Below are 14101 nucleotides of genomic sequence, written 5' to 3'. Positions count from 1 at the left end.
AGTTTTTTTTCACAGAAAGTGAACTGCACAGTCTCCTGTGAGGGTTAGGTTTAGGGGCAGGGTCAGTGTGTGTGTGTGTGTGGGCTAGGTTTAGGGGCAGTGTAAGGGGATAGAAAATACGGTTTGTACAGTATAAAAACCATTACGCCTATGGAATGTCCTCACATTTCACAAAAACAAACGTGTGTGTGTGTGTGTGTGTGTGTGTGTGTATGTGTGTGTGTGTGTGTGTGTGTGTGGATGTGTCAACACACTCCTGATGTTAGAGTATCACCCCTTCACTGATGTGCGCTTTTTTTCAGCATCGTGGCTGATTTGTAGATTGTACACACAAATTCTGTGAATTTTTGTGTTTTTGCCGATTTCTCATTCATTTCCTATGGTCGGTCATTTATGACTGAAGACAATGAACGCTACTTTTTTTTTTTACAACCAATTAGCATGCTCGAATCATGACCCCAATTTTTTTGTGTGTTTACAAACCTAATGCTAGAAAAGTCACCACGTTTCATATCATTCTGATGAAGCTGTGATTTTTAACATTTCAAAACAGAATATTTTCCAGTCAGAAAAAGAGCAGCAGAGGGTTAAACAGCTTTAGCCTCATGTTCTCTGTGTGAATATATAGTAAAGTGTGATTTATTCAGTGGCCAAAGCTGAATTTATCATCATTACTCCAGTCTTCAGTGTCACATGACCCTTCACTAATCATGAATAATACGAGGATTTGATGATCCACACACATTTATGATTATTATCAGTGTTGAAAAGTATGTACAGTCTAAAAAAATACTGATGGGATGCATAAATTGATCTAAAGTGACAGTGAAGAAATGCTGTTCTTTTGATAATTCGTCAAAGAATCATGGAAACAAATGCATCAGTTATTCAATCAAATATAAATATCTTATTATCTGAAAATATTAAGGATCATTATTAATAACTGAGCAGTAAATCAGGATGTGTGACCCTGGAGCTCAACAGCAGTCGTGTGCTGAGACCGACGGGAAATGAGAAGCTGTGATTTTCTAGGCCGATATGGAGGAACTATTCTCTCATTCCTGCTGGGACTATTTCCAGGCTCTGTGTAATATCACTGCGCCGCTGCACTCATGGGGCGGCTCACAGCTCTGGATTATTACGCAGGAATGAGAGAATAGTTCCTGAAATATCGTTCTAGAAAATCACAACTTCTCATTTCCCGTCGGTCTCAGCACACGATGAACTACAGAAGAGTCGAGTTTTAAACAGGAGAAATATTGAACTCTTTGGTCATTTTTGAGCAAGATGCTAACGGTCTAATCAGATTCAATGATCTATGCTAAGCTATGCTAACAGTGCTATCGCCAGACCCTGGGATCCATGAGAAACTCACGTTTAATCTTGCGGGGGTCTTGGGCTTGGCTGGAGCTGTTGGTTGAGGGTTTCGGAGGCTCGATGAAGCCGGATCTTCCTCGGTTCTCCGTGGGTTTCACACTGCTGTGGGCCGGAGCGACAGGACAGACGCTCTTTGACTGATCACATCAGACTGAAATGGAGGACTGGATCTGGTGTGAACTGACCTGGCTCTGTCTGGGTGAGGCTGGGTCACCGGGCCGGCTGTGCCGTGGATCTCCTGCTGGATCCGCACGTTTCGAGGAGGTTTAGCAGCGGAGTGAATAAACGCCATCTTCACCTGCCGTCCTGAGAGAGAGACAAACTGTGTTCATTTCGATGACCAATAATTTCTCATTAATTTTCATCAACGACCATTTTTCGCTGACGAAAATGAGACGATAACTAAATAAAATGTTGGATGACAAAAACTATGACGAAAATCATTTTCGTCAACAAATAAAAACGAGATGAAAATGTTAGTGAGGGTGGATTAAGGAAGAGATTCAGTCAGAACTGATGTCCTGAGTAACAGATGAGCACATTTGAGTTTGAGCTGATCTAACCTCTGGAAAACAATCAATAACACACACTTATGCCAGACCAGTGTTTATGAACTAATGCTGATGAATAATGACAGTGTTTACTTTACCATGTTTATATAGTAATATGTTTTAGACGGTTGTATCAATGCATATTTTATCTCCCTCATCTGAACTTGAATGAGCTCCTGCAACTGCAACAGAGGAGCAGACATTTCAAAATAAGAGTCCTGGTGTATTTCCAGCTTGTTTATCAATAAAAGTCACGCATTATATATTTGTTTTTGGTTACACAATAAACTGTATTTAATTTAATTCACATTTAATTCATAGTCAGGAGGAAAGACCAGTATTTGACACATATTCAATAAAGTATCAGGGTTATAATAGTTCACTAAAACCATTTAAAAATTCTTCATTACTTGAAATTAAATAAATGTTAACTGAAATTAAAGAAATAAATAAACAAACTTATTTGAATCTTTAGCTTAACCTGATATGGCCTACTAACTAAAACAGAAATACAAAGTTATAAAAACTATATAGCTGTTTAAATTTTTTTATAAATAAATAAAATAAAAAGTGAATTGAGCTCTTTCGTGTATTTTTAATGTCAAAAACACAATGATGTCAAATTGTCAGTTCAAGTGACCGTCGGTTATGGAAGATTTAGTCGACTAAAAGTAAAAAACAATTCAGGTGACTAAAATATGACTAAAACTAAATGGCATTTTAGTCAAAAGACTAGGACTAAAACTAAATCAAAATATGCTGTCAAAATGAACACTGGAAACAAAAGCCCAAAACACAGCAAGTGTGGCATTCGGCATTAACGGCAGAGTTTCACACATCAAGTAATGTGTTTATACAAGTAATCATTAAGTAAAGATCATGTTCCATGAAGATATTTTGCACATTTCCTACTGTAAATATATATAAAAAAAATATTAGTAGTAGTAGTAATATGCATTGATACACTCTTAAAAAAAATGGGTTAAAAATAACCCAAGTTGGGTTGAAAATGGACTAACCCAGCATTTGGGTTGTTTTAACCCATCAATTGGGTGGTTTTAAGCAAACATTTAACCCAAACGCAAGGTTAAAACAACCCAAATGCTGGGTTAGTCCATTTTCAACCCAACTTGGGTTATTTTTAACCCAACATTTTTCAGAGTGTAAGGACTTCATGTGGACAACTTTACCACTAGAGCCACCAGGGGTCGCTGTAAACCTGAAATCCACCCATGCAGATGATTTCTGTTTTGATACGGCTAAAAAACATAATATGTAACTGTAAAATAAAGGGGTATAAGGTGAACAAGTGAGGGCTCGTCCAGGATCTTATTACCAAATTCCTGATCTGTCTGAGAATATATAGGGATCAATGACTAATAAGGTTAAGATTAAAAAATAAAATTTTAAATTAAGCATAACCGTTTTAAAATGCTTTTTTATGTCCAAAAAAATCTATGGTGTTGATTTATATTGGTTTTAAGACAGCATTAATTCATATATACAGCATATAATTAATCAGCGGCGATATATTCATTTAAAATAATATACATTTAATGTACTCAGCACTACTGAGAACTTGTAGTTATGAATCGTTGTAGTGTCTAAAATGCATATCACATGGTACATTCCCTTTCCATTTCTTTATGTATTGCCCTTTTAGTCCAATTCATATAAACGGACACTTTTCTATGTGTTCAAACACCCAATTTTCCAGTTTTAATGTTTTGTTTTCAACTGTCAAAATTATGTGTATACATTATATAACGGTTTACAGTAATATTTCTTACTTCATTTTGCATTTGCGGTGGGAATTGATAATTTTAAATGTAAATTTTCTGGTCGCACCACCTGACATTTCAAACTCAGTTCAAATCTGACAGGCATTAACTTGGACATTTATATATAATTCTATTCTATTCTATTCTATTCTATTCTATTCTATTCTATTCTATTCTATTCTATTCTATTCTATCTATCCTTTCCATCCATCCATCCATCATACATACATTTTTTAAATCAAATACACATTTTTATAATAACACATTTTCTAAGTGTTCCAGGAGGTCATACCACCTGACATGATCAGTTGAATCAACCTCATCATTACTCAAAAATGTCAAATGATCTAATATTATGGGATGGTGACTAACATTGTTACTGCATCAGAGGGGTCGTCTGGGGTCTTCTGTGTGATGTCATATGCGGTCACATGGTTTTCTTAAAGGAACAGTGCATGAAATGGCATTATGTCGGTCGCTCTTCCTGACATTTGGAGAAGCACATTTTTGGGACAAAAGTTTTTAAAGTAATATATAGTTTTGAAATAGGACAGATACACTATTTTCCCTCATTTATAAGGAATTTAACATAAAATCATGCCAAACTATTTTGTTAAGAATTTGACTGAGAAAATTAACCTTTTTATTTTCTGCTTGTACATTCGGACGGTCGCACCACCTGACACTTTTGGGTCTTTCAAACACCACAACTCAAAGTCAATTGTATTTTTTATTTTTTTTTAAGTAAAGGGTTTCTTAAAACAGAAGATCAATTTGATATATGACATGTGTTTATTAAAAATCTGAATTCAGACACAAATTCATGTCTAATATATATATATATTAGGGCTATCAAAAGATTTATCGCGATTAATCGCATCCAAAATAAAGTGTGTGTTTACATAATATATGCGTGTGTACTTTGTTAATTATTATTTATATATATATATATATATATATATATAAATACACACACATTCATGTATAAATTTAAGAAATTTGCATGTATATACTGTATATACATTTATAGAATCTATAATATATATAAATATAAATGTTTTGTATATAAAAATATTTTTTTCTTAAATATATACATGCTTGTGTGTGTGTATTTATATACAAATAATAATTAACAGAGTACACACACATATATTATGTAAACACAAACTTTTATTTTGGATGCGATTAATCTTTTGACAGCCGTAATATATACACACACACACACATATGCTGCACTGATTAGACTGATCTGGTGTGGTCGTGTGTGTGTGTATGATTTACCCACTGGTAAGAACAGAAATGACCATTAACAGGCATTTATTCAGGAGTTCAAGCACAGAAGCGGTTGAGAAACGCAGGAAGGATGAGCCGATCATCATTCAGGTCATGATTCAGGGGCTGTATCAAGGAAAACGTATGCATTTTGCAAGCTCATTTACACAATGATGCCGTTTTGGAGTCATGATGAAAATGCACATTTTTTAAAAAGAGCTTGTTTTTGAAAACTGTACTGTTATTGTCTGTGTGTAAACTAGAGTTTAGATTCCCGCGGGTCGGGCCGATATTTCCCTCCACTATCCTCGGGCCCTTGATCAAGCGTTTGTGTTTTTTTAATCATTACTGTATTAGCCTAATTGGGTGGGCAGAAAGCTATGCCATAATCAGAAATCATATATATATATATTTAGCAAAGTAAGAACTAATACTACAACTAACAAACAAATGTGTGCAAAGTTGCACAAGTCAGGATTAGAGATGTGTGTTAAACTCTCAGCTCATGCAGTGATGGAGCTCAGCATCTGAACAGAACCGCTCTGAGACGCCATCATGAGCTGATCGCGGGAACACTGCGCTTCACTTAACTATTTCTTTTAGTTTCGAATAGTTTAGTTTAAAAGTGGACACTTCAAGCTTTCTCTGCACATATTCCTCATGTGTGTGAGGCTGAGTTTGGGTTTATTTATGAGACGTGTTCAAGAGCAATCGTGATCGCGCCAGCGCCTCCATGTCACGATTATTGTCTGCTATCACCGATTTGCTTCTTATTTATTAAATCAAGGCGATTGGCTGATGAAACACTGATTACAATTAAGATACAATTTATGCAAAACGAAATTCACTTTAAAGAAAGAACAAAACTTAAAGTGTGTGTGACACTGTGTGATATTTTCCCCCATCTAGTGGTGGAAAGGTATATGACCATCCAGTGAATATTAGTTTCTCTCAATTCCGATTTCGTTTTAACTCCTACGGTGGCCGATTTAGTCCAAGATTAACATGGCTTCCAGTTCGACCTCGTCCACATTCGACACGGAGCCATCGAGTGTTAAAACGCCAAAGGCGAAGCTTGAATTTACGGGTATGTCCCTCTTTGGCTAATGTACTTTCAAGATGGAGGGGCAACATGGCGACCCGCATTCAAACCCTCACCCGTATGTATTTACAATGGCATATTATAAACTTATGAGAATACTTTATTACTTGAAAGAAGTAAATATACATTAATGAGCACATATATTTTTGAAAGAACTAAGTGTTTTTAGCTAAGAATAAACTAAAAAAGTTACAGTGTAGCTTTAATGAAGTGGTCAAAATCATTTCTGACCCACTCGCGTCTTTGCACTTTTCATAATCATATGACATTTACAATTAACATTATAATATTTAAACATAATTATGAAACAAAATACATTGTTTAATGGCTACAACAAGTACAGTAGCTACAGTCCAGAGAGAGGTCATGTGAGTGTGATTTGAGCGGGCGTTGTTTGACCGGTGAGGGTTCATGAGTGGAGCGCTGGCATTGCTCCGCTTCGCTCATTACAGGCTCGCTCTCGTCAGAACACACACGTATTAAAAAATAGTGGGTTTAATTCGGGCTCGGGCTCATAATTACAGTGAATGTGTCGGGCCTTACATCGCCATCCGCTGGCCTGGCATGAATAATACAGCACTTTTAGTCATTTTTGCGGATCCTTGTGAACTGGGATCATTCTGACAACATTGACGTCTATATATGTGAAAAACGCTTTACGTACATCTTTGTTGTGTATAAGCACCTCAAGTTATGCATTCAATAGGGTTGAATTGTTGAACAATACATTGAATGGGTCAAAATGAAAAAAATATATTTTATGCCAAAAATCATTAGGATATTAAGTAAAGATCATCATTTTGTAAGTTTCCTACCATAAATATATAAAATAAATGTATTATTAGTTGTAATATGCATTAAGGACTTCATTTGGGCAACTTTAAAGGAGATTTTCTCAATATTTAGATTTTGTGTGTGTGTGTGTGTCTGTGTGTGTCTGTGTGTGTGTGTCTGTGTGTGTGTGTGTCTGTCTGTCTGTCTGTCTGTCTGTCTGTCTGTCTGTGTGTCTGTGTGTGTGTGTGTGTGTGTGTGTGTGTGTATGTCTGTCTGTGTGTGTGTCTGTGTGTGTGTGTGTGTGTGTGTGTCTGTGTGTGTGTGTGTCTGTGTGTCTGTGTGTGTGTGTGTCTGTGTGTGTGTGTGTGTGTGTGTGTGTGTGTGTGTCTGTGTGTGTGTGTGTGTGTCTGTGTGTGTGTGTGTCTGTGTGTGTGTGTGTCTGTGTGTGTGTGTGTGTGTGTGTGTCTGTGTGTGTGTGTGTCTGTGTGTGTGTCTGTGTGTGTGTCTGTGTGTGTGTCTGTGTGTGTGTCTGTGTGTGTGTCTGTGTGTGTGTCTGTGTGTGTGTCTGTGTGTGTGTCTGTGTGTGTGTCTGTGTGTGTGTCTGTGTGTGTGTCTGTGTGTGTGTCTGTGTGTGTGTCTGTGTGTGTGTCTGTGTGTGTGTCTGTGTGTGTGTCTGTGTGTGTGTCTGTGTGTGTGTCTGTGTGTGTGTCTGTGTGTGTGTCTGTGTGTGTGTCTGTGTGTGTGTCTGTGTGTGTGTCTGTGTGTGTGTCTGTGTGTGTGTCTGTGTGTGTGTCTGTGTGTGTCTGTGTGTGTCTGTGTGTGTGTGTCTGTGTGTCTGTGTGTGTGTCTGTGTGTGTGTCTGTGTGTGTGTGTCTGTGTGTGTGTGTCTGTGTCTGTGTGTCTGTCTGTCTGTGTGTCTGTCTGTCTGTGTGTCTGTCTGTCTGTGTGTCTGTCTGTCTGTGTGTCTGTCTGTCTGTGTGTCTGTCTGTCTGTCTGTCTGTCTGTCTGTCTGTCTGTCTGTCTGTCTGTCTGTGTGTGTGTGTGTGTGTGTGTGTGTGTGTGTCTGTGTGTGGGCATGTTTTCGTGAAATATCAGGACACAAATGTGTATAATGACATAGGTATGACATGGGTATTACAAAAAGAGGGTGAAATATGAGGACGTTCCCCATGTCCTCACTTTTCAAAATGCTTATAAATCACAGAACAAGTTTTTTTTCACAGAAAGTGAACTGCACAGTCTCCTGTGAGGGTTAGGTTTAGGGGCAGGGGCAGTGTGTGTGTGTGTGTGTGTGTGTGTGTGTGATGGGTAGGTTTAGGGGTTGGGGCAGTGTAAGGGGATAGAAAATACGGTTTGTACGGTATAAAAACCATTACGCCTATGAAATGTCCTCACATTTCACAAAAACAAACATGTGTGTGTGTGTGTCTGTGTGTGTGTGTGTGTCTGTGTGTGTGTGTGTGTGTGTCTGTCTGTCTGTCTGTCTGTCTGTCTGTGTGTCTGTCTGTGTGTCTGTCTGTGTGTCTGTCTGTGTGTCTGTCTGTGTGTCTGTCTGTGTGTCTGTCTGTGTGTCTGTATATACACACACAATTGTGCTCCAGGGTCACATATGTACGGAAGCCCTAAACGACCATGGATAATATATTTTTCCTGTCTTGTTTTCATGACTTCACCTTCTCTAAGTTACACAACTGTGCCAACAGGTGGCAGCATAGAACAAAAACTGATGGGGTGAGTCCAGCCCGTCCACCTCACTGTGTTAGACAGTTCATCATGGCTCCGATTGAGCGCGTTGAAGACCTTTGATCGCTATAATCTGTGCAGTATTGTGTGCAACTATGCATTAAGTAATTCATTTAGCTAATGTCAAATGGTTGAATGTGATTAGTTTGCTTGAAAGTGTGTATCTGTATTATCGTCAGATGCACGATTCACCGCTTCACTACCGCAACAGTGTTCGGTGAGATACTAAACCACTGTTTAACTGATGCGGAGGTCACTGTATTCTGTTTGCACCTTATTCTGCATCTTTAAAGGGATAGTTCACCCAAAAATGAACATTAGCCCATGATTTACTCACCCTCAAGTCATCCGAGGTGTGTATGACATTCTTCTTTCAGACGAATATAAAAAATGTTCAGGCTAATCCAAGCATTATAATAGCAGTAATAGTTGCTCTGTTTTTGAAGTCCATAAAAATGCATCTGTCCGTCATATAACTGCTCCACACGGCTCTGGGGTGTTAATAAAGGCCTTCTGAAGCCAATCGATGCGTTTGTGGAAGAAAAATATCCATATTTAAACATTTATTTCATTTTTTTCTATGGCTCTGCATCAGCCGCGCCATCACTTCCGACAAATAAGGTCAAAATACCGGCGCGATCATAGATATATATACATAGACTTCTCATTAGTTCCTGCGTGGATCGGTCGAATGAGGCATCTACGTATATATATCTATGATCACGTCAGTATTTTGACCTTATTCGCCGGAAGTTATGGCGCTGGGAATACTAGATGACGTTCGTCTGATAAGAGGTAAAAAATAACAAATACTGTTGGGTTTCTCGCAGAAACCGATGGTTTGGTGTCTTAAGACATCAATGTGTCGCCACGAGCCGCAGGTTTAATAAGGATTCGTATGTCTATGTTTTTACTCTCATACTCTAAAATATCCCCATTGACATCATTATACGACTATCACACTGCAGCGGCTGGAGTTAAACATCTTCATCTGTGTTCTACTGAAGAAACAAACACACCTACATCTCTGATGCCCTGGGGGTGAGCAGATACACAGAAACATTTAGTTTTTGGGTGAACTATCCCTTTAAGACACCATTTTAAATGATCAGTCTAAGTAACAGTTGGTTTACCACATGGTGTCACTCAATGTATAGCCTATTGATCAGAAATATGATTTGTAAATATGTGTAGCAGCCTATACATTTAATTGAGTGATACTGTGTAACTAAAACTATTGTGTTTTGTACATTTCTTTGTAGCAAACCACACACATATACATAACCACTCTTCTCAAACAGCATCCCAAGATTGTATTTAGTCTATATCAACTGGATTAAACGTTTTTTAGAAACCTGGAGTATTGCACGTAATCGCAGGAGACGTGTTATCCAACATTAATGGATGAGCGGCCACGTATGAGACGTGTTTCTGGGTAATTCTGCCTCATATATGTGTCAAGGTCTTGATCATTTGTGGGATTTCTTTGTTGTTTAGAATCCAGTATTAATTTACAATTGGAAATAAGGATTTAGGATAATATAACATATCTAAATTATGACATAAAATCTAAATGTTGACATCAATTTATGTGTTTGACAGTAATTAATGAGATGAAAAGTCTAAATTATGATTTAAAATATCAAAATGATGACAGTCTAAATCAAAATGATGAGTCGAAATTAAGATTTAAAAAAGATGTGACAATTATGATGTACTAATAAATGAATGAGATTAAAAGTCTAAATTATGAGACAAATTTAAATGTCAAAGTCTAAATTATGACTTTAAAAGTTTTGATAATGACAAAAATCTAAAATTATTATAAAATTATGACGGACAAAAAAAAGACAGTCTAAATTATGAAATGCCAAATGGAAATTAGAATAATTTTGATTCATGTATTTTTGACAATTTCTGAGATGAAGAGTCTTAACTATTTAAAATATCAAAATTATGACAAAAGTCTAAATTATGTCTGAAGTATGACAGTAATTTATGAGATGAAGTCTAAATTGTCACAAATCGAAATGAGTTGAAATTAAGATAAAAAACAAAACAAATGTGACAAAATCTAAATTATGACTAAAACGTCTAAATTATGACAAAATGTCTAAATTATGACTAAATATAATGTCATAACTATATTTAGTCATAATTTAGACATTTTATGTCATAATTATGTTTTACGGAATAATTTTAACTTGTCAATTTATATATAAAAATTTAAAATTAGGACATACTAAAATTCGAATTCTTGTCTTTTATGAGTTTAATAAAGAAGTCTCGTCTTATCCAAACATAACGCACCATCTTTAAAGAATGACCATGTGACTTACGTACGCCAGTTGACCTGCAAATGCAGTTTTGCAAAATATTCCTTTTTTGAATTGCCTGAAAAAGCACCTCGTAAAAACATGTGTGATTTATGGGAGTTTTATGGGAGCATTTCCATTTGGCGCATTGTCAATTAGAGCAATCTGAAGGGTCATGGAAACGCAGCTACTGTGTGCTTCACATCTACACACGACAGCGGCTCTCTCTGGATCAGAACACACATCTGAACGATCACACTTGTTTTAATAGACAGAGCAAATCTGATCCGCTAGCGATTAATGGTGCAGCTCCAGTATCAGTCCAGCCAAAGTCACAGTTGCTCTTCAGGTCTATTCATAGTCTGAGCAGACAGATGGTCAGAGCCGAGTTACACAGAGGACAACTGCCTTCATGAGCCACAGATTACACACATTATCCCCAACAGTTACCCAATGTGTGTCTGGAAGCACTGAACTACACACATCTCCTGACAATCTAAAGTATGAACACAAATCAGCTGGAGATCAACAGATGGTCTTCTAGAACTCATACGGCATGCATGACACTGGGCTAGTTCGGGACATGTGAGGAAGAAACGAGTAGGGCTGTTATCAACCAAAGAAAATCTTGGTCGACTGAGGTCCTGAAATTTTCGGGAAAAAAAAACGTTAAATGAATTAGCTGCACTGTGCGCAGTACTTGGTGGCCTTGTTGTCTGCCTAAATGAATTATAAATAAACATAAAAACTAGTAGGCTATTTGCAGTATATTAAATCGTTGACATTTTTATTTTGGACTGAAATGAGTCTGACAGCGTTGCATCACGTGCACCTGCACAATATCACAGCCTATGATTTCCCAAAATATTGTATGTTGTCAAATAGTGATATCATCACAAGAACTTTTGAGGAATATGCAACATAATTTAGACAATTGTTTTTGTCATATGTATTATAATAACTGACAGACACTATCATTTCAGCCGCTCCGTGAACACATGATCAGCTCAGCTTCACTGAGACACGAATAGACTATTAAAAAACGATTTAACTAAAAACTATTACTAGCTTTTACTCTTAAACACAAAAGGCACGTCCACTTTAATAAAAAAGGAATATTTATTAAACAAGCCAGATCAAGAGCAGAAACGAAATAAAGTGCATAACTGAAAAATAAAGCATAGGCTCAAAACTAATACCAACAGCGCATCACGCATTATAGGCTCCAAATAAAAAAATTAAATAGCCTAATAAAGTGGCCAAAACCAATAAATAATACTAGAAATAAATTTGCAGTTTGCACGATAATAAAAGGGACGGGGCAACCTAACGCAGACGAGTTAGCTGACCGTCTTTAGCTGATCTGACATGTTTGTCGTCGAGCTGTGATGTGCAAACTGTGGCTTGCAAAATTTGCATTCGACTTTTTTCTCATTTTCTATTTTAAAAAATCCTGCCACACTGCCGATGTCTTTGTTGACATGGTAGAAGAGAATGACTAGGAAAACGCTCTCACAATTAAAGGGTTAGTTCACCCAAAAATGAAAATTGTGTCATTAATTACTCACCCACCCGTCAGTGACTCTACAATAATTTTACGATGCGACGACAATAGTTTTTGTGCGCAAAAAAAAAAATCAAAATAACACCTTTATCCAGCTTGTTCTTGTCTTCCGTGTGTGTCTCCACGACGCATGCGTGAGAATATGACGCAGATCCGGCGTTCGGACACATGACCCAGAAGAGATTTGTTTACAAGCAGAGGAAGACGCGCGTGTCTCAGCTGTTGAATTCTACATTGATCGTGCTTTAGGTCTCGGTGTAGTGCTCAAAATGGGCCTAAAGTGTGTATTTCATGGATTCCCGAACGGCGGATCTGCGTCATATTCTCACGCATGCGTCGTGGAGACACACACGGAAGACAAGAACAAGTTGAATAAAGTCGTTATTTTGATTTTTTTTTTGCGCACAAAAACTATTGTCGTCGCATTGTAAAATGATTGTAGAGTCACTGTGGTGAGATGGACTTTGTAACGACGTTTTTAGTGCCTTTTATGGGTCTTGTGAGTGTAAATGTACTGAATGCCAATGGAGGCCTATCTGAAGCCTTTCTCAGCATCAGCTTTACACTAAAATATCTTCATTTGTGTCTGAAGATGAACGGAGGACTGACGGGTGTCAAACGACATGAGGGTGACGAATTAATGACAGAATTTTAATTTTTGGGTGAACTAACCCTTTAAATAAATAAAAGGCCTATACAGCAAAGTAGCCTAACGTTACTTCAATCAGTCTCTCTTCTCCAGTGGGTTGGGCTAATCCAAAAGAAGTGAAAACAAGGGGGGACTGTTACCTGTGAAATTCTGAAAACAGCCCCATTAGCAATTAGTGCTATCCACCTGATCAAATGAACGCGACCAAACTGATGAAATGAACTGCAAAAAAATCGACCAATCAGACTAATCGACTAATATTCGGCTAATCGACGGGTTGCAGCCCTAGAAACGAGGAGTGAGGTGAAAACCTTTGGGCTTCCCGGAGTGAGCGTTGACGATGCTCTTGGTGAGCTGCTGCAGTTTCCTCTCCCTCTCCTCAGACATGCGCAGGAACATCTCTCTCCAGGACTCGTACTCCATCAGCCGCGCGTTCCTGAAGTCCCTCAGGCAGTGTCTCTCCCACAGGTGGTCCGTCAGCCCCACATACACCTGTGGACACACAACCACAGCTCAGCAGATGCCACACACACCACAGAGAAATGTGTATTCCTCATCAACTAAAGGCTTAAGGCCTTTGCACACTGAGTCCGAAATTTTCGCATGCGTTTTTTCGTGATCCGAAAAATTTGTCACGCACAGAGACACTGAGTCCGATGCGTATTAATGAATGCATTACGAAAAAAATGCAAAACAATACAAAATGGCGTCTTCAAGTAGTGAGGATGATTTTCTTGTCCTCTCTCTTCTTAAAAAGAGGAAATAATGGGTCCATCATCCACTCCTGCGATCGCGTAGAGAGGAAGGAGTTCCACCTCCTTATCAAGGATCTGCGGGATTATCCAGACCGATCCAAAGTTTACTTTAGACTGTCAGTGGCTCAGTTTGAGGCTTTGCTAGCGATACTGGAGCCACATTTTAAAAAGAAGACCACCAATCTCTGTGAATCAATTGATCCTAGGGATCCGCGCGC

The 14101-nt window shown here is 37.9% G+C and overlaps 1 protein-coding gene across 1 annotated transcript in view; it reads right to left on the bottom strand.

Moving 5' to 3' along the window:
• The window catches only part of eloal (elongin A, like), a 54378-nt gene that overhangs the window by 1206 nt on the left and 39071 nt on the right, over positions 1-14101 (bottom strand). The window contains exons 8-10 of the mRNA XM_079842580.1: positions 13440-13620; positions 1563-1683; positions 1376-1479 (exon numbers count right to left, since the gene is read on the bottom strand). Coding sequence (XP_079698706.1) covers positions 1376-1479; positions 1563-1683; positions 13440-13620 — 406 coding nt within the window. The remainder of the gene's footprint in view (positions 1-1375; positions 1480-1562; positions 1684-13439; positions 13621-14101) is intronic.

This window comes from Gobio gobio (assembly GCF_949357685.1).
Source record: "Gobio gobio genome assembly, chromosome: 18".
Taxonomy (NCBI): Eukaryota; Metazoa; Chordata; class Actinopteri; order Cypriniformes; family Gobionidae; genus Gobio; species Gobio gobio.
The sequence above is the reverse complement of the archived record's forward strand: the minus strand, read 5'-3'. Positions and strand labels throughout refer to the sequence as shown.